The following is a 27,985-nucleotide window of genomic DNA, read 5'->3' as shown; positions in this document are numbered from 1 at the left end:
CTGGTAGGGCTGTTCCAAGTGTCCCCTCTTCCTGAGGATGTCGCACCAGGGTCCCCAAAGACGGAGGGACGGACGCGGGCGGGGTGGCGGGGAAGAGAGGAGTGCGGTTTCCGGGAACCCGCCGGGACGGGGGTGGAGACGCTGAAAAGGGAAAACAAACAAACAAAAAGCGCCTGAGGAAGGCGTCCCGCCGGCTCCGGGGCCCGCAGTCCGACCGGGTGGTCTGGGCCAGGTCCCAGGACGGGAGTCCGAGGCTGCCTCTGGCCGGCGGGCCACGGGGTCGCCCTCCGCCCGCTCTACACTCGCCTTCGCGCAGCCCCGGGCAGGACAGGCAGCGATGGCGGCCCCGGCGCCCGCCGGGAGCAGCGGGAACCGGGGAGTCCCGGGAGCCGCTCGGCGGGGACGCCCCGGGGACCGGCGCCCTGCAGCCTGGCCGCCCGCCCCTCGCGCTGGCGACGCGCCTCCGGGGGTGCGGGCGGAGCGCCCGCCGGGGAGCCGCTGGCCGCGGACCTGGGGTGCCGTCCGGGGCAGCTGCAGGGCTCGGCCCGGCCCAGCGGTCCCCGCGACGCCGGCGGCCGCCCAGGGCGGCGTGGGCTCGGGGAGGGCCCTGCCTCCGCGCTCCGCCCCCGGCCGGCCGGGCAGAGTCGGCTCCGCGAGCCCGGGCGCGCGCCCTTTGCATAGAGCCCTCCTCCCCGGTCAAGGTAGAGGAAGTCGGGCTCCCGCCTGGATGGGCGGTGGGGGGGAGCCCCGCTCCTGTTGTTTTCCGCGAGCGGAGTGGGTGGCGGGGACAAGGGGCGGGGTGCGCCCTCCCACCCCGGGCCGGGCGCTCGGGAGAGAGAATCGCACCGGGAGCCCCGCGCAGCTCGCCGCCCGTCAGACTCACCCGACCCCCAGCATCCCTCCCGGGGCCGCGGAAAGCGGATCCACTCCGTCGGGCCGGGGACCGGGAGGAGCCCTTGGTACCCCGGGGACCCGAGCCCTGCGGGGCGCACACCCCGCCCAGCCAGCCCCTGCGTTTCCTGAGGGGCCCTGCCCGCATCTGCGGCGAGATGGCCGCACGGGCACCCGAGCCCCAGGTCCTCCTCTGCCTCGGGGCGCTGCTGGCCCGCTGGGTCGCCGCAGGTAAGGGCCGCGATCCGGAGGGAAAAGTTGAGGTTCGCCAGGCAGCAGTGGGAGGAGGGCCAGCCCGAGACCGAAGTCCCCCGACTCCCGGGATCCGGCGGTGGCTGCAGCCGCTCCCGCCCGGGCGGGTCTGGAGTTTCCTGCTCGCAGCTCGGTTCCCTGCAGAAAGGAATTTTCCCGGCGCCCCGTGCAGGGCGAGCTCTCTCCGCTCCCCGGAGCGGGCAGCGGGCAGCGGGAGCGGCCAGGCGGCCGAGGCCTGAGAGGAGGGGACGGGAACTTGGGAAACGGAACACGGGCATCTGAAGCTGGGAAAACGAAGACGCACGTGCAGGGAGAAAGTGTTGTTGTTTTCAGCGTCGGGTGTAAACTCGCATTCTGGTTTTACCTGCTGGGCAGGTGCTCGAAGTGGAGGTTTTCTTCTCCTCTGGTCCCTCTCTCTGCCTGAGGTTGAACCTGCGTACACCTGTGCCCGGTGGTTTTCCCTGCACACCTGCAGGCAGGCTCCTCTGGACTCGCGCGTTGAAAGCCCTGCTTCCTTCCTTCACTTAGTTTTTTGCTGTTGTTGTTTTGAAATAATTTCAGGCTTACAAACAACTTCCTCTACACTTGGCATGACCTCTTACACTTGACATGATTGAGAAAAAGATCTTAAATGCTTTCTCTCTGCTCTACCTTGTAGCAACAAAGAGCAAGGGGTTGCCTGCAAAAATACGCAGAATATAAAAAGATGGAAAATATATTTTAATATTTAATTCACCAGCGAATGCATGTCTGTGGTGTGCAGGGCAGTGTGTGAGAGGTCGTGGGTGGTGATGGAGTTTGCCGGAATCCTTGTGGGGTGCTGTTTTCCGTGCTGCCCAGCCCAGCACACCCAGCTCATCTCTTGTTGGTCCCTGTAGGCAAGTGATGGCGAACCTATGACACACGAACTCATTTTTTTGGTTGATTTTTCTTTGTTAAATGGCATTTAAATATATAAAATAAATATAAAAAATATACGTCTTTGTTTTATTATGGTTGCAAATATAAAAAAAATTTCTATATGTGACACGGCACCAGAGTTAAGTTTTTTCAAAATGCTGACACGCCGAGCTCAAAAGGTTCGCCATCACTGAGCTTCCTAGCAGCAAGTGCCAAAAGTTCCTGTTAGGCTCGCACACGTTTTTTTTGTTTTGTTTTTAGCAATTATTTAGAAACAGTCACGTCTCCCATAACCTCGGTTCCAGTTTATCTGGAAAATATCCTGAAGATCTGGCTGCGCACAGCCTGCTTTCCTGCTGGAACTGAGCCCTGGTCCCCCCTTTCCCTGGGCCTGTGACCCCAGGTTTGTTTCACCTTCCCTAGGTAGCACTCACCCCCGCCCCCTTTTGACTTAGTGGCCACCCTGCTGTCTCTCCCCAGCTGTTTGCAGCTTTTACTTCAGGTGAACTCCAGGGCCTGGGGACATCATAAATCATCCTGGAAGGAGCCAGCTTTCAGGTGGGCTGCGGCTCACCTCGCAGGGCTCACCTCGCAGGACCGCTTCCTCCGTGGTCATGCCCGGTTATTGATGCCCCGGCCAAGTTCACCTCTGTGTATGGGGTTGAGGGCTTCCCCAGTTGTTATATATTTTTTTGTTTGTTTTCCAAATTGGGAGTTTTCTTGGAGGGAAAAAAAATTGTCTTTTTTTTTTTTTTGTCCCATAACTCCAGACCGCGCTCATGCCTCCGCTGTTGCCGCAGATTGTAAATCCTGGGTCATTCTTGGGGAGAAGTTGCTAGAAAGAAAAAGTGTGGGTACAATCCCATCTATAAATGATATATGAGGGCAGCGCTGGGAAACGGCCGTGTCTGTAGCTTTCCCGCCTGTTCCACTGGGAGACATCGGGCCCTCAGGACACCAGGTGGATGACTTCTAACAACGCAAACTTACCGCGTCATATCGTCTCGCCCTGTCTGGGGGGGAGACCAGAGTAAATCCCTGTGGCCTGGAGTAGGAACACCTGAGTGTTCCCAGCTCTCCCGGTGACTCACAGGGACCATAAGTAAATGACTTAACGCTTTCTGAACCTCTGTTTTCTCAACGTAAAATGAAGGGTTATAGCACAAGCGGTCATGGAACTAGGGGACCCCCGGACTATTGTTTCCGTGTCTGTTTCACAGACATCACGAACCCATGACTGTTCTCTCTGCACTGAGCCAGGACTCAGCCTGCCTCAGCTGTAACCCAGCCCACAGGGCTGCCACATCTAAAAGGTCCCCAAGGTCAGCGTCAGCTTCATCAGTTTAAAAGAACGGAGTGAGCATAGCCGGGAGGAGAGGTGAAAGGGCCTTGAGATGGTTTCTTCTGTGTCACCCTGTTCCTTGGAGGAGAAGGCCATTGTCAGCTCAGGTTCCGAGACTAACGTTTCACCAGGGCTTTTCCAAGCTCCTTTATTCCTTTGCCAAGGAGCCAGGAAAGGGGCAGGTCTGTAGGTCTCATGAGTGCACGTTGCATCTGTAATCTACAGCTCGTCTCTCCTCAGTGGGAATTGTCACTGAGAACTTGGGTTCCCAGGCCTAATGTTTAAAAATAATTCTCACTTGCTTTGTAAAGTGGTTTTTTTTGTTGTTGTTGTTGTTTTTTTTCCAGATGCACTCCTTGCCGTTTTGGAATCTAGCATTGGATGGCATTCTCTGCCTTCCAGCAAGTGGCTTAGATTTTGTTTTTTTTCATCTTGTCCTGGGTTTTGGGCATGGTGTGGCCAAAATGGGGAGAGAATCAGAATATCCTGTGGTTCTGGGCTGGCTTCAGATCGCTCAAATGGAGCCCCCGTGTAACCAGACAGAAGATTGGGGTACAGATAACTGTTACTCTTTATTTCATAAAGGGGAAGGATTCCCAGAGGCAGCTGGCAGGTGTTTGTTTGTTTTTTCTTAATAATAATTCTATTGAGATATAATTTGCATACCATAAAATTCACCCTTTTAAAGTGCACAATTTATAGTTTTTAGTATAGTCACAAGACTGTGAAACCATCAGTACTAATTAATTCTAGGACATTTTCATCACCCCAAAAATAAGCCCTAGCCCTAGCCCTAGCCAGTTTGGCTCTGTGGACAGAGCGTCGGCCTGTGGACTGAAGGGTCCTGGGTTCGATTCCAGCTAGGGCACATGCCAGGGTTGCGGGCTCAATCCTCAGTAGGGGGCTGTAAGAGGCAGCCATTTGATGGTTCTCTCTCATCATTGATGTTTCTGTCTCTCTCTCCCTCTCCCTTCCTCTCTGAAATCAATAAAAAAAAATATTTAAAAGTCATAAAAAAAAAAGCCCTATACTCATTAGCAGTCATTCCCGACCCTCCCACTACTCCATTTCCTCCAGACCTAGACATCTGCTAATTATTTTCTATCTCAATGGAGTTGCCTGTATTGGACTTTTCAGATATATGGAACCACACAAGAATGTGGAGATATATATATATATGTTTTTATTGCTTTCAGAGAGGGAGAGAGAGAGAGAAACATCAATGATGAGAGAGAATCATTGATTGGTTGCCTCCTGCACACCCCACACTGAGGATCCAGCCCGGAACCCAGACATGTGCCCTTGACCGGAATTGAACCCAGGACCCTTCAGTCTGCAGGCCGACGCTCCATCTACTGAGCCAAACCAGCTAGGGCAGTATGTGGCCTTTTATGACTGCCTCCTGTCATTTAAAATAATGCTTTCACGATTCATCCATGACGTGGCATGTACTTCATTCCTTTTTAAGGACAAATGATATTCCCATTGTGTGGATATACCACATGGTATTTATTCATTCACCCGTTGATGAGTATTTGGTTTTACCTTTTGGCTATTATGAATAATGCTGCTGTGAGCATGCACATACAAGTTTTTGTGTAGGCATATGTTTTCTTTTCTGTTAGGTATACACCTAGCAGTGGAATCGCCGAGTCACACGGTAACTTTAATCATGTGTGAAAATGCCAAACCGTCTTCCTCGTAGCTGCAGTATGTAAAAATCCTACCAGCAGTGTATGAGTTCCAGTTTGTCCACATCTTTGCCAACACTTATTATTGTCTTTGATTTTAGCCATGTTAGTGGATGTGAAGTGGCAGGTACGTTATTGTGCTTTTGTTTGTGATTCATGTCAAGTACTGGCCAACCGTCCCAACAGGGTGGGGGCTCTGTGTGTTACTGCATCTTAAAACCATACAGCTGAGTTTTTTTAATTCCTAATGTGGAGGGACTGCAAAAGGGGAGGTCGTTCAGACACCAAGAGAGGTAGTAATGGCCTGACCTTTCCTCGTTCAGGATTGGAGACTGTCGTCGTCGGAGAGGTTCATGCGAACATGACTCTGCGCTGTGGCAACATCTCGGAAGCGAGGGGCCTCGTGACCTGGTACCGGAATGACTCGGAGCCCGTCTTCCTCCTGTCCTCCAACTCCAGCCGCCCGCCGGCCAAGCCACGCTTCTCTCTGGTGAACGCCAGCTCCCTGCACATCGAGGCACTGAGCCTGCAGGATGAGGGCAACTACACCTGCTGGGAGGCCCTGAATGAGACTCGGTGGTTCCAAGTGTGGCTGCAGGTGGCCAGTAAGTGGAGTGGGAGGGCCCTGGGACCGGCTGGTGAGGTGCCCGGATCAGTAGACAGGAGGGGCGCTTTGGAGTCAGTGGCCTGGGTTTCATTCTGGGCTCTGCCACCTGCAAGCTGAGTGACCTCTTGCACCTGTATTTTCTCCTCTGTAAAATGGGGATAAAAAGAATTCTTGCCTCATGGAATTGCGTGATGAATAGATACCAGTCGACCTATATAAAGTGCTATAAATGTATCCTGGCATAATAGCTAGCCATTCCTTTGAGCTTGTTGTTAATATCATTTTATTATACAACGAAGTCAGAGTACAACATCATCGAGTTAGACTACCTGAGTTCCAGTCCGATGGCTGTCATTCATCATTTTTAATAAGTAGCTTAATATCCCCGAGCTTCGGTTTTTCTTATGTGTTAGGTGGGATAATACACCGCATACCTTACCAGGTACGTGCTCTGAGGTTATGGTGCTTAGCACAGGGCTTAGCGTGAGCTACTGTTACTACTGTGCTTTCCAGAAATGGTGTCCATATACATGCATGCATGTAGACCATGTTGTTGGTAAAGTACAGCCTGTGGGCCTTATCCCGTCTGCTGCCTATTTTTGCGTGGCCTGCAAACTTCCCATACTATTGTACATTTTTATACAGTTGAAAAAAAAAATCAAAAGAATAATAATATCTGTGACAGAGGAAAGTTATATGCAATTCAAATCTCAGGGCCCATAAATGAGGTTTTACTGGATCACAGCCACACTTGTGCATTTACATGTTATCTCTCATTGCCTTTGGTGCTGCAACAGCAGCGTTGAGTGGCTGTGACACAGGCAGTATGGCCTGCAAGGCCGCCAATATTTATTCTCTGTCCCTTTACAGAAGAAGTTTGCTGTGTAGTTTAGTAGAAATACCCATATGATCACTTTGCTGCTCCCTACGTTTCCTCATCTGTAAAATGTGGCATTTACTCATTCCTTTATTCAACATATATTTGTTGAGAGCCTGATGCCAGGCACTGTTGTAGGCACTGGGCCAGGGGACAAGGTCCCCACCCGCCTGGAGCTGATATTCTAGTTGGGGGCAGGTGGGCAAGGTTTAAATCTAGGTCCTGCTGGCTGTTGTCTTTGTTACGTTGGGGAAGTCACTTGAACTCTCCCAACCTTCACTTTATCACCCGTGGAACCTAAGCACAGATTCTCTGCACCTTTTCATGAGATAAACCTGCACAGAGCTAGACACGCAGGATGCATTGGTCCACGTTGCTTTGATCAACTGGTTAGGCAGGTGATGGGGCTCCTGTGGGAAAAAGTGCATCTCAAGTTCCCAGCCATCAGCTCCGTGCTGTGGGTCGGGGACTCTGTGTGCCCAGATCTCATTTGTCCCATCTTTCCCCTGACATGGTTGATAGCCGAATCTCTTAAGGAGAAAAGTTTGGAAACATTGTAACATGGCCTCGCATGCTCTGGAGAAAATGTTCGAGATGTGACAAGTTGTTATCTGTAAGTGACTTGGAGTGTGTGACTGCAGAAGCACAAAGCCGGCTGTGTGAGGGCGGTTGCTTCTCCCTCCTTCCCCCTTGGATCCTTGCGTACTGACCAGTGGGCGTTTGGTGAGTCTGCCTCCTAGGAATCGGGTTTCTGTACGCCTGGGCTGATGCAACCTGTCTGGAATGGGCACCACGATGTGATTCTCGTTATTCGGCTCAGGACAAAAAGTCCCTGCACTAATACTGGTTAACTTAATGGTGCCGTTAGGATTGGGACTGCCTCCCCCCGAGAGTACAGAAATCCCATGGTCCAGAGCAGTGCAGGGCCGCGATGGCGGCTTATTTCACTGACTTATCCATCCTCTTCTGCCTCCAAATTGGGGTGGGTGCAGGGTTAGAACAGCTGTGGATTTACCTGCAGGAAGGCTGGAGGAGTGGGGACGGTGGCACAGACCTCAACACGTTCCAGTAGACTTTGTGCTTCTCTCAAGATACCATCTCTCAGGCCTTGGGGAGCCGGGTGATCCCACTAGAGATTAGCCTGTGAAAGGCCGCAGTCATGGTGCACAGAGCCAGACTCCGTGTCTGTTTTTCTCAGGCCAAGCCAGTGTAGAAGGAGCACCGGATCCGGTCGCTCAGGAGCCCCGTTGGATTTAGTTGGGGTTTGGAGGATGGAGGTGCTTCTGTTCTCCCCAGTGATGTGGCTGTCACTCCAGACTTGCAGGAGACAGAGTCTCAGGAAAGTCCCGTGCTTCCCTCACTAGTTGGGCCCATCCCATCTGCGCTCATTCTCTGTTGGCGGGGGTGACCCTGGGCCCACAACCGAAGGCCCCAGGGGAAGGACGGCTGGGCACGCTGAAGACAGATCGTTGACCCCCATCGGAAGACAGACGATCCTTGCCCAGAGATTGATTCATTTGAGTCTTGCCAAGCTCAGCAGAAGCAGAGATGGGTGCTTTTAATAGGCTGAAGACCGCTGGGTTCCCACTCTTTGGACAGACTCGGCAGTCACTAGGGAGATCGGAGGCAATGACGTGGTTGTGTTTGCGTCTATGTTCAGCCTCTAGAAGTGATAGGAAAACAGTCCCTGTAAGTTTCCCCAGGATCTTATCCCGCTGTAGCACTATAAATGTGCCCACTGGCTAGCAGGGACTGCCCAGGGGGATCTTAGATCGTTTCCAAATAAAAATGCTGGTAACAGAGTAAATGTCTGAAGACCGCTTTTCCTATTGGCGAGGAACCCACACGCAGAGATGGGAATCTCCCTGTGTGTGGTGCCTGAGATGCAGATTAACCATTTGAGACCCTTGACTGGCCAACCTGTAGTTATGGAGGAAGGAAAGAAGTGAGTTCTATGTCAAGAATGATAGCAGAGAAGAGGAAGGTAACAGCGGTGGTAGATTGTTCTAGAACAGGGGGCAAGCTTTTTCTGTAGAGATTCAGATGGTAAATATTTCGGACGTTATGGGCCAATGGGTAAAATTGAGGATATTATATACGTAAATACTTACATAAAAAGAAAGAAGACCAACTTTTACATACGATTATTGACAAAATTCAAAATGTAGTGATAATTGAGTACTTTTTTTGGTAGTACAGGCCTATCAATGAGAAGAACAGAATTCTTTCTGGAGGATATAACATTTCACTGTTCTCCCTCATCAAATCAATGGCGGATATCCATCTGTAAAAACCATTCTTAGCTTGTGGGCCAGAAAAAAACAGATAGTGGGCCATCTTCCGCCAATGCTTGGTCTAGAATCAATCTGCAGGTGTGCTACTGCCGATACCATCAGATAAACAGTTATAGACTACTGACCTCAGGTCAAACACCAGGTTACGGTGTATCTCATTGGATCCTTCAAAAACCCAGTGATAGAAGTTCTTCCTGTGATTTTCATTTCATGAGGACAAGAAAGTGAGAATGAGAAGGGCGGCACTTTCCTAAGGTGGTCCATTTATAAGCTGCTGTAGGATTCACATCCAGGTCTGTCTGAGTTCGAGTTCAAGCTCATAACTACTAGACTAAGGCATCCATCCCACAAAGAGTCAAGAACTGAAACTGACATTGACCAAGGCGTTGATAAGATGCCCGACCAACTGATCCACACTTGCCAGGGCCTTTCATTTAACTTTTTGTTTGAACTCTTGCACTTGCTTCCTTCTCATCTACTCCCTGTACCCAACTCCATTTCTTGCTGAGAATTGTGCGGGTCAAAAGCTCCTCCCAGCCAGTTTCTGGGAGTCCACATTGTCCATGTCAGGCTACAGTGGCCCATGAGACCACAATTTGAAAGACCTGGCTGGCCAATCTAACTCACTACCTTTACTGGCCCACTCTTGGCTACCAGGACCTCGGAGGCACTCTGTGCTTAATTGGGTGTCTGCCAACTGTGGGCACTCCCTTGGACCTGCTGGTCCACATACCTAACCAACTAGCCAGCAGCAGTGAATGGGACAGTTGAGCACCTCCCAAACCACAATATAATCCCCCCAGACCCTCTGTGGGAGGTGACATGGTTCTAACAGATCGCTGAAACGCTTAGGAACCAGCCCCAACTTGACAAGCATATGGTCAAGGGCATTGTCTTCAGAAATCCACAATTTCTAGAGTTTATACCACGGCTTCAGATATAAATGCAATAGATGCTGTACTGTGAGGGGCTCTGGAAAAGCCTTTTCCTCCCCCCAATAATTTTCCCCACTGGCCTATTTCTGCTCAAAATTTTCTGTAGTCATAGTTTTATTCCTTTGGCCAAGCATTGCCCTTCCTGGATTCTTCTTCTGGGAGAGGTAACTCCAAAATGACTTCAGTGTAAATAGGTGTTAGATCTATTCTTTTCATCAAAGGTGATGTGGCATCTTAGGGGCGCTGGGTACCAACAGTGGGAGGGAATTTCTGACAAGAAAGTTCAGAGATGTGAGGGGAATGAAGATAAGACCTAGCATTCATCAAGTGCTTCCCACAATCAGGCATTGTTCTGAGTGCTGTACTGTACTAACTCAGGTAATCATCACCACCACCCCACGAGTGGGTTCTGGTATCACCCCCATTTCACAGACGAGGCGGCGGAGGCTGAGAGAGGTTGCGTGGTTTGCCCTGGCCTTTGGCCTTTGGGTGTGGAGTTGTGCTGGGGGCTCTGTGAGAGTCCTCTCTAGGAGAGCTCACAGGACTCGGCGCGTACCATGGTCATGGCAAAGGTACACAAAGCAAGACCGGCAAAGGGGAGAGGTACCTGGGTGCCTTTTATTGGGGGTAAGTCCAGGGAAGACCAGGAGCAAGCTTCCTAGAGTCCTTGCCCCGTGGAGTCACATGGACGCGCTTATTTCCTTGAGCAAGTGTGGCAACACGTGTGAAACGCTGTCTACCGGGAGCCATTAGAGACTCTGCACCCTGAGTTCTTATTGGGGGCCGGTCCCTCTGGCCTCCTCTAGCATGTTCTCAAACTCTAGACTCTCAGAAGGAAAGCTGGGGTTCAGGATAAACCACGCGGTCTGTACCAACAGTGTAGGCACAGTGAGCCCCACTCTTAACCAGTTCTGGGAATGGTGGGAACCCCCTGACATCCAAGTTCCCAGTCACCTCGCAAGCTGGCCTTTTTGGAAACAGACGCAGGCCTGCTGTGTTAACTTTAGTGCACAGGTATCCTTTCCACTCACCAGTGTTCTTAAAAAGGAGCGATTTCCTTTTCTTTCTTTCTGTGAGGGTGGATCCCTGATAAACCAGACTTAATCACTTGGGGTTAAATGAGAGAACGTGTCCGGGCACTTAGCATAGCCTTTGTCATAGAGGAAGTGTTTGATAGCTATTGTTCTTCTTATTGGCTGCTTCCTGGTCATTTATGAGGCCAGTGAGAGCTGGTAAGGGGCTCCAATGGACTTTTCAGCCTTCCCCTCCCCCCCTGTCATTCCCAGGCGGCCCCTACCAGGTCGAAGCCAACATCTCCAGCACCGGCGTGCTCCCCAATGGCACCCTCTACGCCACCAAGGGCTCCCGGGTGGACTTCAGCTGTGCCAGCAGCTCCCGGCCTCCGCCCATGATTGAGTGGTGGTTCCGGGCCCCGGATTCCAAGACCGAGCCCTTTGGGAACAACCTGACGGTCAGCAGCTTCACGCTGCTACAGATGTCGCAGCACCTCCAGGGGAACTACACCTGCCTGGCCAAGAACCTGCTCAGTGGGAGACAGCGCAGCGTGACCACCGAGCTCCTGGTCTACGGTGCGTAAGAGGCACCCTTCCCCATGCCCTCACCCGACCCTTTGCGAGCCGCACGTGGGTGCCTCTGCCTTTTGTCTCCAAAGGCCTGCCCGCTGCGTGTGTCCTAACATGCTTCTGCAGCTCCCTCAGCACTCGTGTACACACCCAGGGCTGCCTGTCAGGGAGGGAGTCACCTCTTCTAGCAGGTTGCTGCTAAGTAAGGCACAGAGTCCCTGAGAGCCACAGAGGGAAGTTCCTGCCTAGCTCATTGCTTTCTTTTTTCTTTTAAATATATTTTATTGATTTTTTTACAGAGAGGAAGAGAGAGGGATAGAGAGTTAGAAACATCAATCAGCTGCCTCCTGCTCACCTCCTACTGGGGATGTGCCCGCAACCCAGGTACATGCCCTTGACCGGAATCAAACGTGGGACCTTTCAGTCCGCAGGCCGATGCTCTATCCACTGAGCCAACCCGGTTAGGGATCTTTTTTCTTTTTAACTGAGATGAAAGTACATAAAATAACATTAACCACTAGAAAATGTACAACTGGCATTTAGCACATGGACAGTGTTGTGCACCCATCACCTCTGTGTAGTTCCAAAACGTGTTCATCCCTACAAATGGAAATCCCGTGTCCACTAAACAGCCACCCCCGTCCCCTCCCCGCAGCCCCTCTCTCTCCCGTCCCATTGATCTGCGTCCTGTGTCTATGCATTTGTCCATTCGGGGCTTTTCCTATAAATGGAATCATACAACGTGTTCCCTGTTGTGACCAGTGTCACTGAGCACCCAGTTTACGAGGTTCGCCCAGGTTGTAGCAGGAGGGAGCACTTCATTCCTGTTTATGGACCGAACACTCCTCCACTGTGTGGATGGACCACCATGTGCAGATTCGTTTCTCGATCCTCGTGCATTGTCTTCCCGAACCCTGGGCCCTCCAGTGCTGTTAGGGACCAGCAGTTCATGAGCCTTTATTTTGGGGGTGAAGAAATTACCACTAAATGCACCCATGGACAGAAACCACTGCAGAGAGGCTTGGTGCACTCACACTCCACGCCAATGAGAGGGAGCACGAGAACAGACCGTCAGTGGGCAGGATAATGACACACGACTAATCCGTGCGTGTTCAGAGCCTTGTACGTCTCTGTTTTCTCTACCCTAAGTCATGTATTGCATAGCAAGTCATACATGCTTGATGTGGGAAACACAGGTGAGTATAGAGAAGAAAATAATCAATTGTACTCTAGGCATCATTTTGGCGTATTTCCAAAGTTATTTACTTATGTGTATTATGTAAAATATATGGTAATACGCCTACATAATATAATATGCATATGTAGTACATGTAAATTATATATAGTTAAAGTTAAAAATTTTGTGCTGTTAGTAATATGTGCACACGGTGAACAGGAAGTCTATGTTGGGGATGGGAGTGAATAAGTCCCACCTGTACCCCCTCTAGGGACCAAAACTGTCTACTAGAACTTTCTGTGATAATGGAAACGCTCTGTACTGTGTAGTCTAATAACCACCTACCACGTGTGGTTACTGAGCACTTGAAATGGGGGTAGTGTGATGGCGGAACTAAATTGGTCGTTTCATTTTGTTCATTTAAACGTATATAGCCACATGCAGTTAGTGAGAAATACAAAGATAAATCAGGCCCACGCCCTCGGAGATGGAATGCCCAGCAGAGGAAACCTGACTGTTTCTCTGCTCCCCTGGCTCCCTTTAGACGCAGCCCAATGCCTGAGCTGGCATCTGTGAGTAAGCCCATGCTCCCCTCTGGTGTTTTGCAGCTCCTCCCCCTTTGTCAGACCTTGAGTGCTGGGCAGAGATGTTGCCAAGATTGTTCATGCTGCAGCTCACCTGCCGCTGGGATGGGGGATACCCACACCCTAACCTCCTGTGGACAGAAGAGCCAGGAGGTGTGGTTGTGGGGACGTCGACGTTGGGAGTGGAGATGCTGAACCGGTCCCAGCTGTCGGATGGCAAGAAGTTCAAGTGCGTTGGGAGCCACATAGCAGGGCCGGCGTCGGGAGCCAGCTGTGTGGTCCAGATCCGTGAGTCTGGCTTGCCTTGTCCTGGGGTTTTGGGTCTACTCGCCTCCTCCTGGGAGAACCATTTGAAAGAAGGTCTAGGAAAGAAATCTGAGGATGTCAGAATGAACCGAATTCCTTCCCTTTCTTCATTTCTTTTGCTTTGGGTTTCCTTCCTTTCAAACCTGGAAGCTTAACCAAGCTTCTCGGTCCTAGTCTGAGCTGTTTTTCACTTGACAAATGTTAATGAAGCACCGCTGTACACGAGGCAGTTTCTAGGTGCTGGAGATGGGCCAATGAACAGACAAACGAGGTTTTTAATTAGTTATCTTCTATTATGTAACAAATTACCCCCAAACTCAGTGGCTTAAAACAACTAATCCCTTATTATCTCGGGATTTCGGTGGGCCAGGAATTCAGAGAGGGCACAGTGGGGATGGTTTGTCTTGGTTTCACCATGCCTGGGTCTCAGCTGCAAGACTCGCTGGGAGGGCTGAAATCATCTGAAGGATCACTTCTGAGGTGCTCACTCTCACACCTGGCAAGTCGCTTCCTCTCCAGGTGGGACTCTTCACAGGGCTGCTTGGGTGTCCTCACAACATGGCGGCCGGCTTCCCCCAGAGCAAGTGATACAAGAGGGAGTAAGCCAGGTAGACGGTATCCTTTTTATGCCCTAGCCTCCAGAGTCACATGGCTTCCCTTGCACCATGTTCTGTTCATTGAAGTGAGTCACTCAGTCTGGCTTCGCTTTCAAGGAGAGTGGGGGAAATTAGGCACTATTTTTTTTTTTTTTAGGCAACACTTTTTGAAGGGAGGAGTGTCAAAGAATTTCCGGACACATTACTATTCCTCTTTTACAGAGCTTAAATTCTGGGTGGAGTGGAGGTGGGAAGAAGACAGAAAATACAATAAGTAAGATAGGTTCAGCTGGTGAGAATAATTATGAGATTAAAATGGTGTTTGTAAGACAGTCTCTTTTAGGGAAGGTGGCAGGGAGGTCTCCTTGGGGCAGTAATACAGGGTTGAGCAAAAGTAGGTTTACAGTTGTGAGTATGGAAACACGGAGTTTATTCTTGTATTATTGTTTATTAATTACTAGAGGCCCGATGCACGAATTCACGCACGGGTGGGGTCCCTCTGCCTGGCCAGCGATTGGAGCCGTTAGGGCAGGCCCGGAGGGTGGAGGGGAGGAGGGACCTTGGGAGGTTGGCTGTGGGAGTACACTGACCACCAGGGGGCAGCTCCTGCATTGAGTGTTCGGTCAACCGGTCTTAATGGTTACTTAGGCTTTTATATAGAGAGATTGTATTATTTTCCATACGAATAACTGTAGACCTACTTTTACCCCACCCTGTACAGTTTTTGAGCTGAGACTTCAAGGACGAGAAGGAGTTGACTGGGTGAAGTTGACTGTGGCTTGAATATCTGTGGCAGAGAGGACAGCAAATGCAAAGGTCTTGAGGTGGAAACATACTTGGCATTTGAGGAACTCAGAGAAGATCAGGATAGCCAGAGCATTGTGCTTGAGGTACCAGTGAGCCTAGGTGGGTGTGGTGGGTTGAATTGTGTCCTCCCGAAAGTTGTGTTCAAGTCCTAACCCAGGTACCTATGGAGTAAGGGTCTTTGCAGATGTTATTATGGTAGGATGAGGTCACAGGTCATACTGGATTAGGATGGGCCCTATTGCAATGGCTGGCATCCTTATAAGAAGAGGGAAATTTGGACATGGACACACAGGGAGAATGCCAGGTGGTGATGGAGGCAGGGGTTAATGATGCATCTACAAGCCAAGGAATGCCAGTGATTGCTGGCAACCACTAGACCAGTGATGGCGAACCTATGACACGTGTGTCAGAGGTGACACGCGAACCCATTTTTTGGTTGATTTTTCTTCGTTAAATGGCATTTAAATATATAAAATAAATATCAAAAATGTAAGTCTTTTGTTTTACTATGGTTGCAAATATCAAAAAATTTCTCTATGTGACATGGCACCAGAGTTAAGTTAGGGTTTTTCAAAATGCTGACACGCCGAGCTCAAAAGGTTCGTCATCACTGCACTAGACACTAAGAAAGAGGCATGAGCCCTGGCTGGTTTGGCTCAGTGGATAAAGCATCGGCCTGCAGACTGAAGGGTCCCAGGTTTGATTCTGGTCAAGGGCATGTTCCTTGGTTGTGGGCACATCCCCAGTGGGGAGTGTATAGGAGGCAGCTGGTCGATGTTTCTCTCTCATCGATGTTTCTAACTGTCTCTCTCCCTTCCTCTCTGTAAAAAATCAAATATATATAAATATTATATATATATATAAAGAAAGAGGCATGGGATGGTGTCTCCTTCGGAGCATTTAGAAGGAATCAAGCCTGCTGATCCTTTTTTTTTTTTTTAAATTAAATCTTTATTGTTCGGATTATTACATTAGTTACTCTTTTTAAGCCTGCTGATCCTTGATTCTGAACTTTTGACTTTCTGAACGGTAGAGACTGCCTGTTGCTTTAAGACACCCAGTGGCTTTGTTATAACAGCTCAGGAAACTAATACCACGGGTACGCTAGGACCAGAGCGTGTTGGGTTTATTGGCCGTGGTGAGATTTTCCTCATGGTTTATCAGGATCATCTTCAGAGGCGCAGCGCTGAGAGCTGACATGCTGAGAAGTGAGCCTGAGCCTGGCCGAACCAGGAGGTGCTGGTTTTCCTAGTCACGTGCCATTCAAACAGGCATTAAACAAACACACCCCAGGGGTCCCCTCTGTGTCAGATACCGACCCTGGCCTTGGGCAATAGGACAGATCAAGGCTTACTCTCTGTGCTAGAACAGGGATTAGCAAACTATGCCCCACGGGCCAAATCGGCCCAAGTGGTTTTTTGCAAACTTTAAAAAATGAGATATCATTCACAAAACATAAACTTTACTCTTTTAAAATGTATTAAGTCAGTGGTTTTAAAAAAATCGTTGATTGATATTTAGAGAGAGGAAGGGAGAGGGAGAGAGAAACATCAATGTGAGAGCGAAACACTGGTTGGCTGCCTTCTGCCTGCCCCTTACCAGGGATGCAGCCTGCAACCTGGACATGTGCCCCGACCAGACATCAAACAGGCAGCCTTTCCATGTCTGACCAGCTGAGCCACCCCGGCCAGGGCTAATGCAGTGTTCGCTTGTTCATTTCGTACGTGCACAATGCTGTCACCACGACCCAATTCCAGAACATTTCCATCCCCCACAAAGGAGCTCTCCATCCAAGGCAGACACTCTCCAGGCCAGTGATGGCGAACCTACGACACGCGTGTCAGAGGTGACACGCGAACTCATTTTTTTGGTTGATTTTTCTTTGTTAAATGGCATTTAAATAGATAAAATAAATATCAAAACTATAAGTCTTTGTTTTACGATGGTTGCAAAAATCAAAAAATTTCTATATGTGACCCGGCACCAGAGTTAAGTTAGGGTTTTTCAAAATGCTGACACGCCGAGCTCCAAAGGTTCGCCATCACTGCTACAGAGACCGTGAGAGTCCTCACTGCCCAGCGTTCCTCCTGCAGGAAGTGCTGCCCGCCTTGTTTAGGCTTTCCCGACTTGCTAACGAAGACGTGGCTTTATGACAGCCGGCATTATTGTTTATCATGCTATTATTTTCCATATGAACAACTGTAGACCCGCGCTTGCCCCACCCTGTAAGTGCTCAGGATTAGCCAGTGTTTCTGGAGAAGGGAGCTGACAGGAAGTTTTCCTAATCCCAGGAGCCTGGAAGCAGGCACAAGGACCTGGAACCTTCTGGACTCTGACATTGTCCCTCATGGCACTCGAGCCCCCTGCTTCTCAAGCCTTGATGTGCACACAGGTCACCCGGGGACCTGGGGACTCTGCACATTCGGACTCTCTGGGTTGGGGGGGGCCCGAGACTCTGCGTTTCTAATCAGTTCCCAGCAAGTGCTGCGGCTGCTGGTCCACAGACCCCACTTTCAGTAGCAAGGGCTTTGGGGGGCAGGGGGGTGTCTGGGTCATCATTTCACTTGGGGGGACTAGTAAGTCGTTGAAAGGTAATGTCAGTGTCCACCTTAGGGATGCAGAGCAGCGTCGCCCCCAAAATCATGAAAAGTAATGCTTTTGGGGAGTCCTGCTGCTCATATCTCTCTTTAAACAGCATGTAGATCCCTAAGCTGAAAAACAAACAAAAAACCCCAACTCAATCCATGAGAAGCTGCAGCACTGGCCAGCCCAGTATATCAAGGAGCCGGTATGTGGTCCATCTCTTGCAGATCTCTGAGGGCTTTGCATCACCCACCCCACCGCCCGACCCCACCCTTGCACACAGCATCCTCTTTAGGCGAAACTCATTGAATTCCTAGATGGATGGGTGACTCAGCTTTTTGAGGGGTGAATGCTGTGTTTGTCAAAAGTGTGTTTATGTACATGATCTTTGGGAGTTTGGAGGGACCAGCCTATTGTTTGTTTTGCTTTTAATAAAGGATGGGGGGGCCATTTCTCAAACTTTGGTTGGGGGCCTGCAAAATACAAACATACTAAGGCTTGACACTGCTGCTGGCTTCATGACCCCAAAGGAACTGTGGGTTCACACAGTCAGGGTAAGGTGTGATTTAGCAACGCAGGGTGTGGGAACCTGACCGTTGATCCAAGAACAGGTGCAACATGTGAGTGTCCTGAGCAAACGTAGGTTTGTGGGAGTCTCTTTGGTTGACCTGAGCTGCAGAGAGAGGCCTGGTCTGTCCCTCCCCTCGCCCCCCACCCCCACCCCCCCGCATGCATTTTTAGAACTGAACCCTGGTAGGCAGAGTAAAGGCCCCCCAGAGAGGGCCAGTTCCTAGTCTGTAGAGCCGATATTAGGTTACCTTCCGTGGCAAAAGGGACTTTGCAGATGTGATTAAGGATCTGAGATGGGGAGAGTGTCCTAGATTTCCGGATGGGCCCAATGTCCTCACGAGAACCCTTACAAACGGGAGGCTGGAGGGTCAACCTCAGTAGAAGGGGATGTGAAAACAGATACAAAAGGTTGGAGGGAAGGGGCCACCAGCCCAGGAATGCAGGTGGCTCAGGAAGCTGGGAAGGCAAGGAAATGGATTCTCGCCTGGAGCCTCCAGAAGGAACCAGCTCTGCCAATACTTTGCTTTTAGCCCAATAATGTCATTTTGGACTTCTGACCTCCGGAACTATAAAGGTACACATTTCTGTTGTTTCAAGCCACTGAGTTTGCTGGAGTTGGTTACAGCAGCAATAGGAAACTAATACAGCTGCCTTATTGTCTCCCTGAACACCCTTGTCAGACTGTCTGCCCTTTTTTAAAAAAAATATCATCAATGTGGTTATTATACATAGAAGCCTACAGCATAGAAGTAAGGAATGTGGTCTACAAAAGCCTGACTGTTTGGCTTCCAGTCTTACACAGGGGAACCAATGCACCCCGGTTTGCCCAAGACTTCCCCTGTTTGCGCATTGAAAACCCCATGGCCCAGGAACCCCTCAGTCTTTGGCAAACCAGGACGGTTTGTCACCCTAAATCTTAGCTGCATCACTTACTTAGTTGTGTGACTTTGAGCAAGTTACTCAACTTTCTCTGTGCCTTAGTCTTCCCATCTGCAAACTGGAACTAATGACAGGGTTGTTATGAGAACTAATTGGGTTAATATGTATAACAGTGCCTCGCCCATAGTCCATGCTCAGTAAATGTTAGCGTTTATTATTATACTAGTGGCCCTGTGCATGGAATCGTGCACATTGAAAGGAAATTAATTAGAATATTTTAGTATCACTATTTGTCCTTTCTCTATAATAGAAGTGTCAGAGATGAAAGAAAATTAGTAAAATGTATATGAAAATAATATATAAATTGATTAATAAACAATAACAATATGATATAACAACAACAAAGACATGATAGAAAAACAACGAAAACATGATAGAAAAACATTGATTAAAAACAATGACTGGTAAATTGATTAAACTTATTCTAATACCTCCCTGTATGCCACATTGAGAGTAAACACACTTGCAGAGTGCTTGACTAATTTCCCTTGTGGTGAAATATTTACAACTTGAACTTAAACGTCACATGCTCTTTGAACTCGAGAGAAAGCAACATATAACTGGCCATGTCCGAAAATGGGTTCAGGTGGGAATATTCCTACTCTGTCTAGAGATTGTCCTCGTGATTTATTAATAGTCATCGCAAATGCTGGCATCACGGGAAACTGTCTTTGAATTAATTCAAATGGGAGGCCAGTGCCAGATGGGGACAAATCAATTCTTGGAATCAGAATAACCTCTCCTCCCTCAGATCCTGTTAATACTTCAGCTTCGATTATGTTAGGTCGCAATCTTTTGACAATAAATCTAGTACCATTACAAAGACCGCACTTACTATTAAGATTTCTCAGTAGCATAATGATTGCACCCACTTTCAATTTTAATTTATGACATGGCATTCCCGAAGGAGTAATACTATTAAGAAATTCGATGGGAGCTTTATATGTATCACACATGCAAGAGTCAATGTTTATTTTTAAACTAGAGGCCCAACGCACAAAATTCATGCAAGGGGTTCCGCCCTCACAGCCCCGGCTTCATCCAGAAGGTTGTCCAGAAGGACATCCAGAAGGTCTTTCGGCTGTCCGGTCTAATTAGCATATTACACTTCTATTATTATAGATTGCCAGTGCACGTCATGTGTACCAGCAGGTCGGACGGTCAGTCACTTAGTCTTTTATATATATAGATAAGACCAGGTGTGGTACAGAAATTCCTGAAGTTGCTTCATTAGGAAGGAGATAATATTCTTGAAAATCTCAGACCACCACTTGAATCTTCTTTTAAAAAAAAAAAATTTAATTGATTTCAGAGAGGAAGAGATAAATAGATACATCAATGATGAGAGAGAGAGAATCATTGATTGGCTCCCTCCTACACAACCCCTACTGGGGATTGAGCCCACAACCTGGGCATATATCCTTGACTGGAATCAAACCTGGGACCCTTCAGTCCGCAGGCCAACACTCTATCCACTGAGCCAAACTGGCTAGGGCCGCTTGAATCTTCTTAAGCATTTGTCTTTCTTTATCTTCTTCTGATCACCAGGGAGCCCCTCCCTTCTCTCGGAGCCCATGAAGACGTGCTTCGTGGGGGGCAATGTGACGTTCACCTGCCTGGTGTCCGGAGCCTACCCCTCTGCCAAGATCCTGTGGCTGAGGAACCTCACCCAGCCCGAGGTGGCCATCCAGCCCAGCAGCCACTATCTCATCACCCAGAAAGGCCAGAGCTCCACCCTGACCATCCACAACTGCTCCCAGGACCTGGATGAGGGCTACTACGTCTGCCGGGCTGAGAACCCTGTGGGGGTGAGGGAAGTAGCAATCTGGCTGAGCGTGAAAGGTGAGTGAGCGGAGAGGCACCAAATGCAGAAGCTTGAGAGCTTCAGCTTGGTGCGTCCCTGCGGGTGGGTCCTGCCGTCTGGGAGAAGGCAGATCTGCTTGCTTGCGGCTTGACAAGATGGATGGGTAAAGTGAGTGTCCAATCCTAAATCTCTATTTGCATAGAGATAAGAGTGCTTAGTATCTGTTATATACCAAAGATTATCGATCTGTATGTGAAATATATATACATATGAAATACATAAAAATAAAAAATACAATGTAAGTTGTGAAGCATCATAGCAAAATAAACACCATCCCACCCAAGAAACTGGTCCAACATTGCTGCAGTTACCGGTAGGCATTGTGCCAGATTCAGAAAACAACATCAAAACTAATAAGATGGGATACACACTTGAATTTGCATTTCAGAGAAACAAAGAATAATTTTAAGTGTTGTAAGTATATCCCAAATGTTGCACGAGGCATACTTATTCTAACGCATTATTTGTTGTTTATCGAAATCCAGATTTAACTGGGTATCCTGTATTTCATCTTGCAGCCACACCTGTAGGCCCTGTTTTAATCTGGTCCTGGCCTCCTAAAAAAAAGTAACCGCTATCCTGAATTCCATGTCTTATTTTAGAAAAAATGTTGTTATGTATGTACACACTTCTAAATAATACTGCTGTTTGTTTTGGTTTTGAGTTTTAAGAAATGCTGGTTACCATACAAATATAGTCTTTTGTGACTTCTTTTCTTCACTCCCCATTTTGTTCCTTGGATTTATTTATGCCAGTGTGTCTCTTCATCGCTGTATAACTCTCCATTGTGTCATTATTACACAACTATGTGACTGATTTTCCTGTTGATGGACGTTTGTGTTGTTTGTGATTTTTTCGTTTTGTTTTGTTTTGATGAACAAACAGTGTTGCTATGAAAATGTTTTACCCAATCCTGTGTGTACATATACACTGGGTCCCCCTGGCAAATATTTCTCTAGGCGATGTGTCAGGAGTAGAAATGAAGGGTAACAGGGTATGTGCATTTTTATCTTTTGGGGGTAACCAAATTATCTTACAAAGTGATTATATCAGTTTCCATTTGTAACAGTGTTTTATGAGCATCATTGTTCCACATTTTCACCAGGGCGCCTTTATGATTTTTGCCCATCAGGTAGGTGCAACATGGAACCTCACTGTGGTTCTAATTTGAATTTCTCTGATTACTCAGAAGGTCGAACATTATTTCATGTATTTGCTGCTTATATTTCTTCTGTGAAATTCATACATATTTGTATCTTTGGCTATATCTCGCCCTTCCTTATAGATATGTAGGCAGTCTTTAGAAATTCTGCATGCCAATTCCTTGTTTGTTTTATGTTAGCGGTATCTTCTTTCAGTTCCTTGTTGGTCTTTCTCACTTTCTTTATGGCATCCTCTGATTAGCAAACATTCTTTCTTACTTTAATGTAGATGGCTATATGAATTTATTTTTATATCATTAACAATTTCTATCTTAAAAATCCTTAACTGTCCAACAATCACAATGATAGTAAATGTTTTAATGTTTTGCCTTCCACAATTAAATCTTTAATCCATCTAGGGTTGATTTTTGTGAATGGTGTGAGGTCAGGATCAAGTTTTTCTACCCCTAACCCCTAATTTATTCCAGCACCCATTTCTCAAATAGTTCCTCTTTTTACTCACCAATCTGTCATATACATATCAGCTTTCCTTTTATGCATGGGCCTGTGAAGTTTCCTTTTATGTGTGGGCCTGTTATTGGATTCTCTATTCTGTCCCACTGATCACTGTTTATTGTGGCACCAGTAACTCGCACTCTTAATGACCGTGGCCTTCTAGACAGTCTTGATGTGTGGTAGACACACAGAGATGTTAACTTGCCAACATTCCCGTATATCACATGCTCCACCTGGTTCCCACACGGGCTGAGGTAGGGAGATGCGATATTGATCCTGCTTTACAGAGAGGTCATATGCCTGGCCCAACACCATGAAACCAAGATAAGACTAGAGCCAGACAGAGGAGGGGAGCATACCTGTGCTGGCTGCAGGCGTGCCCGGGGGAAGAGTCAACAGTGTGATTTGTCTTTGCAGAACCTTTAAACATCGTGGGAATTGTGGGAACCATCGTGAGCCTCCTCCTGCTGGGACTGGCCATTATCTCGGGGCTCATGCTGTATTACAGCCCTGTGTTCTGCTGGAAATGTAAGCTCTTCTCGGGTCCTGTTGCTTCTCTTTCGGGCTTTTTGCAAGGGTGTGGCTCGGGAGGATGGAGGGAGGCCCCTGTCGGGCTCCCACCGGAAGTCCCACCCCATAGGCTTCTGCATTGGGCCCAGATGTTCAATCAGCACCATTCCAGAACACCCTGTCACCTCCCCCGCTGGGCCGGTGTTCCGGTCGTCCTTCCTTTTGTAGATATTAGAGTGATTAAAAACGTTTGGGAGGCTGAAGCGGCTGTTATTTGATATTAATTGTTTTTCCTTTCTCCCTTTAGTAGGAAACACTATCAGGTGAGTGTTCCCTAGACCCATGTCGGACACCCGTTTCCATGATCTGCCTGCACCGCTGTTCTGCTTCCTTCCCTAAGACCACGAATAGGTACTCCCATCGAGGACCACCCATGGCCAGCACTGGCTGGGGGCTTCCCTGGGCATTAGTCATAAACGCTTCCATAAACCCTTCGGGCGCCGGCGGCACCTCCACTTTCCAGACAGGGAGACAGAGGGTCCGAGGAGGAGTTGCTGCCGCCTCACCCCGGAAGTAACGGCAGTGCTCGCGTTCAGACCTGGGTCTGACTGTTCCAAAGTCTGTTCCTTTTACAACGCTAGACCTCGGGGTGGGGCAGGCACGTTGCTGGGCTGTTGTTGAGGCATAAAGACAGTGTGTTCCTGTCGGGCCCAGTTATTCATGCATTTATCTCACCTAGTTTTCTAAGAGGATGAATAAGCCACAGTCCTCCAGCTGCTTGGGAAAGCTAGTCTGAGCGCGCCTAGGAGCCCCTCCCACGAGGGCACCTCAGGAGGGACAAAGCACTAAGTGGACCGTGTGCCCTTTGTTCCCTGAGGAGGTTTTGGGCGGGAGCAAAGGACTCTTCGTTTCTCTTCACCCATTGATAGCCATGGAGGTTACTGCTCTCAGACCACCATTCACAGTGAGGGGATATTATTGCCTTGGGACCCTTTTTATTCGTGGGGACAATGTTACCTTTGCTGCCTGTGTTTGGGGACCCTTCTCCCAGTGAGTCTGTCCTTCCCCAGGCTTCTTTCTCACAGGAGGGAGCAGTGAGGCACAGTGGGAAAAGGCTTTGGAATCAGCTGACCTAGGTTCACATCGCAACTCTGCCTTCCCAAGCCCGGTGCTCAGGGAAACCCCCTGACCTTCTCTGAGCCGCTGTGGCCTCCGTGTCCCAGAGGGAGACGGTGAGGATTAAATGAGGGTGTGATGCTCCCAGGACTGTCCCTGGCCTGTGGCACGTGCTCTTCTTTCTGAAAGAAATGTCCAGTCTGACTGGGGAGGCAAAACCAGCAATAAACCAAGAGCGATTGCATGCTCCACCGCTGGGCACGGACTCCAGATGCAATGGAAGTTCAGGACCGGACTTCAGAGGGAAGGGGAGGACTTTACCTGGGCCCTAAATAATGAGGAGACATTTTAGTTAGTGCAGCAGAGATGAGGGCATTGCAGGAAAGGAACGGAGCTTTTGAGTGTGTACTGAGTGGGGGGCCAGGGGGAGGCGGAGAGTAAGATGTTAGGAGCCTGGGACAATGAGGCCACCTTGCCCAGAAGCAGGGGATGAATGACAAAACTCGCCCCGAACAAGATAAGGTTATCTGTACCCATCTGTGGCTGTATCTCTCGGAGAGGTACAGCCACACTGTCCCCTCCTGACGTAACAGAGTTGAATGCCAGAAGAATTTTCCATGTTCCCAAGGGGGGTGCAAAGAATCCAGTGTGTCTCCTCTTCAGCGAGGGCTGACGTTGGAAAACACAGGCTGTCTTCCTGACTCTCTCCCTTTGGCAACTAGGGGACAAGACATGGGTGACATCATGGTTCTGGTGGATGAGGAAGAAGAGGTGGAGGAGGAAGACAATGCTGCAGAAGAAGAGGAGGAGGAGGAGGAGGAGGAAGACGAGGAAGCCAATGAGAGGGAGGAGTTCCCAATAGAAATACACAAGCACAGCCACATCCACAGGGTGACGGCCCTGGTGAACGGCAACATAGACTGGATGGCCAATGGGCTCCCATCTCTGCAAGGTGAGCTGTTTGCTTCGCAGCATTCCTGCTAAGCTGTGGGGAGGAAGCCTCTACTAGGTTTTTCGAAGGCTGGAGAAGACGGTTAAAGTTTAATCTGGAACCTGAGAATCCATTATCAACGACCAATGCACCAATTAAACTGATAAACGTCTCCCGGCGGCCTGCTCTGGGAGAGGCACGGCATTGGCGCTGTAGGATAGAAGAGAAAGGCACTGCTCTCTGCAGGCAGGGAGCTTTGTGAGGCCAGTTCAGAGCGAACAGATTAAAACGTGGGGACCATGAAAATAGGCAAGACTTACCCAACGCTCTGGGGGAGCAGAGGGGCGCTGCCGCAAGGAGGAATTGGGCTGACTGCCCGATGAACGACTTGCTGACCAATCACAGGACCTCAGGAGAGAGATGAGAGCTTGGAGGGCTCCTGGGTCGGGAGGAGCTTAATGGGAGAAGTGGGCTCTGAGGCAAGTCTCAGGATAGTCCAGTTTGAATGAGCTGGAAGGAGAGAGGGCGTCCCAGGTGAGGGGGGTCCGTGAGCCACAGGGAGGAAGGATGGACAGTGTCCAGCACGTCTAGAGGCTTTTGAGCGGGAAGGACAGGTGGACAGGGAACACACAGCCTGCCTCACCTGCTCCTGCAGGACATCCGGTTCCGAGGCTCACAGGAAAGGACCAGAGATCAAGATGAGGGAAGGCTGATGGGAGCAGGTCACCTCTGTTGTGATCACCCCGAACCTGGTGTCCTTTTCCCCGCAGACGACAGCAGTGAGCAGCAGAGTGAGCTGGTCCCCGAGGAAGACAGGCCAGTGTGAAGAAGAGAGCTGTCCTGCGTGATCTGCCTGAAGCGCGGGGGAGCCTCATGGAAGATGAGCTTTTCCTTTTGCTTTGACTTGACTTGCACCCCTGCCCAAGGGCTTAAAGGGGGCGCGCGCGCACACACACACACACACACACACACACACACACACACACACACATCTTTCCGTCCATTTTTTTAAAAAGCTGGTTTGATTTGCTGTAACTTTTCCTAATGATGCTAAAAAGCGTTGGGAACAGGCAGTGTGTTGGGGGGAAGCTGCCTTTGGCATCTGAGGTGCCCTTTCCGCTGTGACTTCTGGCTTTATCCAGGTCGGCTGATTTGGGGGGAGCAGGAGTGGGAGGAGGCCCTTGGCCGCAGTGCCCTTTGCCACCCGTGAAGTCTGTAACCAGCTTCCCTCAGCACACAAGGGCATGGCGAGGGGGGACAGGGACACTTCCTTGATGACTGCCCAGTTGAGCCAAGGAACCAGGTCAAGGTCAGCTCACTGGAAAAGGTGAGGAGGTGTCGGCGACTGATGCTGGTCAGAGGGAGGCAGTGTGGGCCAGGCTTTTGGAGTTGGAAACACCCAGGATTGAGTCTGGGCACTTGTTTCATGGGCTTGGGCAGGTTGCTTTCCCTCTCCCCTGGGCCTCAATGTCCTCATCTATAAAACGGGTGTAATCACACCTATCTGACAGGGGTATGTGAGGACTCGGGGATGTGAACGTGCCTAAGAGGTGCTCAAGAGATGTTTGTTCTCTTCTCCCTTGCCTTCCCTGGTGGAAGGAAAACATGACTGTAAGTTGCGAGCTCCTGCCTGGACCCGCCATGCTTCTTTGTGGAGGGGTTCCAGGCGAGGGCTTTCTCAGAGCTCTCCTGACGATGTTTGCTTCCCCGGAAATAGAATTATTTTCAAAAGAGTTAGGGCCCCTAAGAGAAAGTGCCTTTCATTAGAACCTCACATTTTGCAAAGCTTCGTGTTTATACAAGAGCCTCTGACATGACGCTGTTAGCTTTCGGCCTTTCCCCTGGGACGTGTGAGAAGGCAGGAGAAGTGCTTTGTGAGGGAGTACCTGGTGGGAGGTACTCCTTGGGCAGACCAGCCCATCCGGCCGGGGATGGAGAGCTTGTTTCCGTCTTCTCTTTAACGATGTTATGAAGATACACTGACCAACGATGCTAAGTTTCTAATGAAACTATCGTATGATGGGTTTGAGCTGTTGATGCCTTCAGTAGAACCTGTATAGTTTAGAGATATCCCCCGCCTCCCCCCGTCCCCTGATTTCACTCAAATCTCTTTTCAATGTCAGGGGCCTTATAAAGGTGCAAAGGGTGTGTGCTAAGTGTGAAAATCTGACTTGAATTTGCATTCTTTAATGTTGCACATTCTGCTCTGATGGGCAAGACCTAGAGCTGAAAGGAGAACTTCCCTTCTGCAGTAACGGACTGGGACTGGTAAAATGACATACCGGTTAGCTGCAGGTGTGCTGGGGGTTGGTCTATTTTCCTGAAGGGACTAAACTAAGCAAGTCCCTAGAAGGGAGCCCCGTCCCGAGCTCAGAACACGGGAGCCCAGGAGCTGGCTGCACATGTGCCCCCCTCAGGAAGAGCCGTGACCTCTGCAGTCGCGTTGGGCTGGGTCCTTTGCTGGTGGCACCTCGTGTATGTCACCACCCTACCCAGTCCAAGTCGGTGTCATTTACAGAGCAGGATACCAGACAGGTTGCTTCTGCAGTTACTGAACACGGAGCTAGACTCTTCAGAATCTTCGATGAATCCCATTTCTGACTCTAAGTGTCTACTATGCAGAGGCAACAATACTTTTTAAAAAGAAAAGCAACTGCAGGAAAAATTCCCTAGCTGGGAACACGGGGTGATTTTCAAGATCACTGAGGTGTTTCTGCAAGTTCCTCTTCTCTTGCACACGTACCTGGTAGGTAGCAAATCTTCGAGGCAGAGTTTTTCCACTAGCAAATGGGAGCTTCAAGATCTTGGTGCCAAACACTAGAAACCCTTGACTAACTGAGCTGTGACTGCTCACTTCTAGCTGAGCCCTGTGTGCACATTAATATGGCTGGGTCAGTTAAGAACCCAGGTCCTGGGGGATTGTCAAGTTTTAAGTATTTTTAAAGAATTGGGGCTTTTTTTTTTTCTTTTAA

At 49.3% G+C, this 27,985-nt stretch overlaps 1 protein-coding gene across 6 annotated transcripts; it reads left to right on the top strand.

The window, feature by feature from the left end:
* Positions 1-201: 201 nt before the first annotated feature.
* Positions 202-27,985, top strand: VSIG10 (V-set and immunoglobulin domain containing 10). 6 transcript variants are annotated; one of them, XM_036353673.1, is made up of 9 exons: positions 206-701; positions 5,400-5,681; positions 11,076-11,378; positions 13,158-13,421; positions 20,483-20,776; positions 22,874-22,984; positions 23,274-23,289; positions 24,805-25,034; positions 25,784-27,985. In XM_036353673.1, the coding sequence occupies exons 1-9, from the start codon at positions 338-340 to the stop codon at positions 25,837-25,839; spliced, it is 1,920 nt and encodes a 639-aa protein (XP_036209566.1). In that variant the 5' UTR covers positions 206-337; the 3' UTR covers positions 25,840-27,985. The 6 variants fall into 6 exon arrangements, 3 of the variants coding, with proteins under 3 accessions (XP_036209566.1, XP_036209568.1, XP_036209567.1); XM_036353675.1 differs by having other exon boundaries at positions 655-1,122; XM_036353674.1 differs by lacking the exon at positions 206-701 and adding an exon at positions 4,870-5,203.

Source organism: Myotis myotis, unplaced genomic scaffold (assembly GCF_014108235.1).
Source record: "Myotis myotis isolate mMyoMyo1 unplaced genomic scaffold, mMyoMyo1.p scaffold_m19_p_20, whole genome shotgun sequence".
Taxonomy (NCBI): Eukaryota; Metazoa; Chordata; class Mammalia; order Chiroptera; family Vespertilionidae; genus Myotis; species Myotis myotis.
Note: the sequence above shows the minus strand (reverse complement) of the source record. Positions and strands in the feature narration are given on the sequence as shown.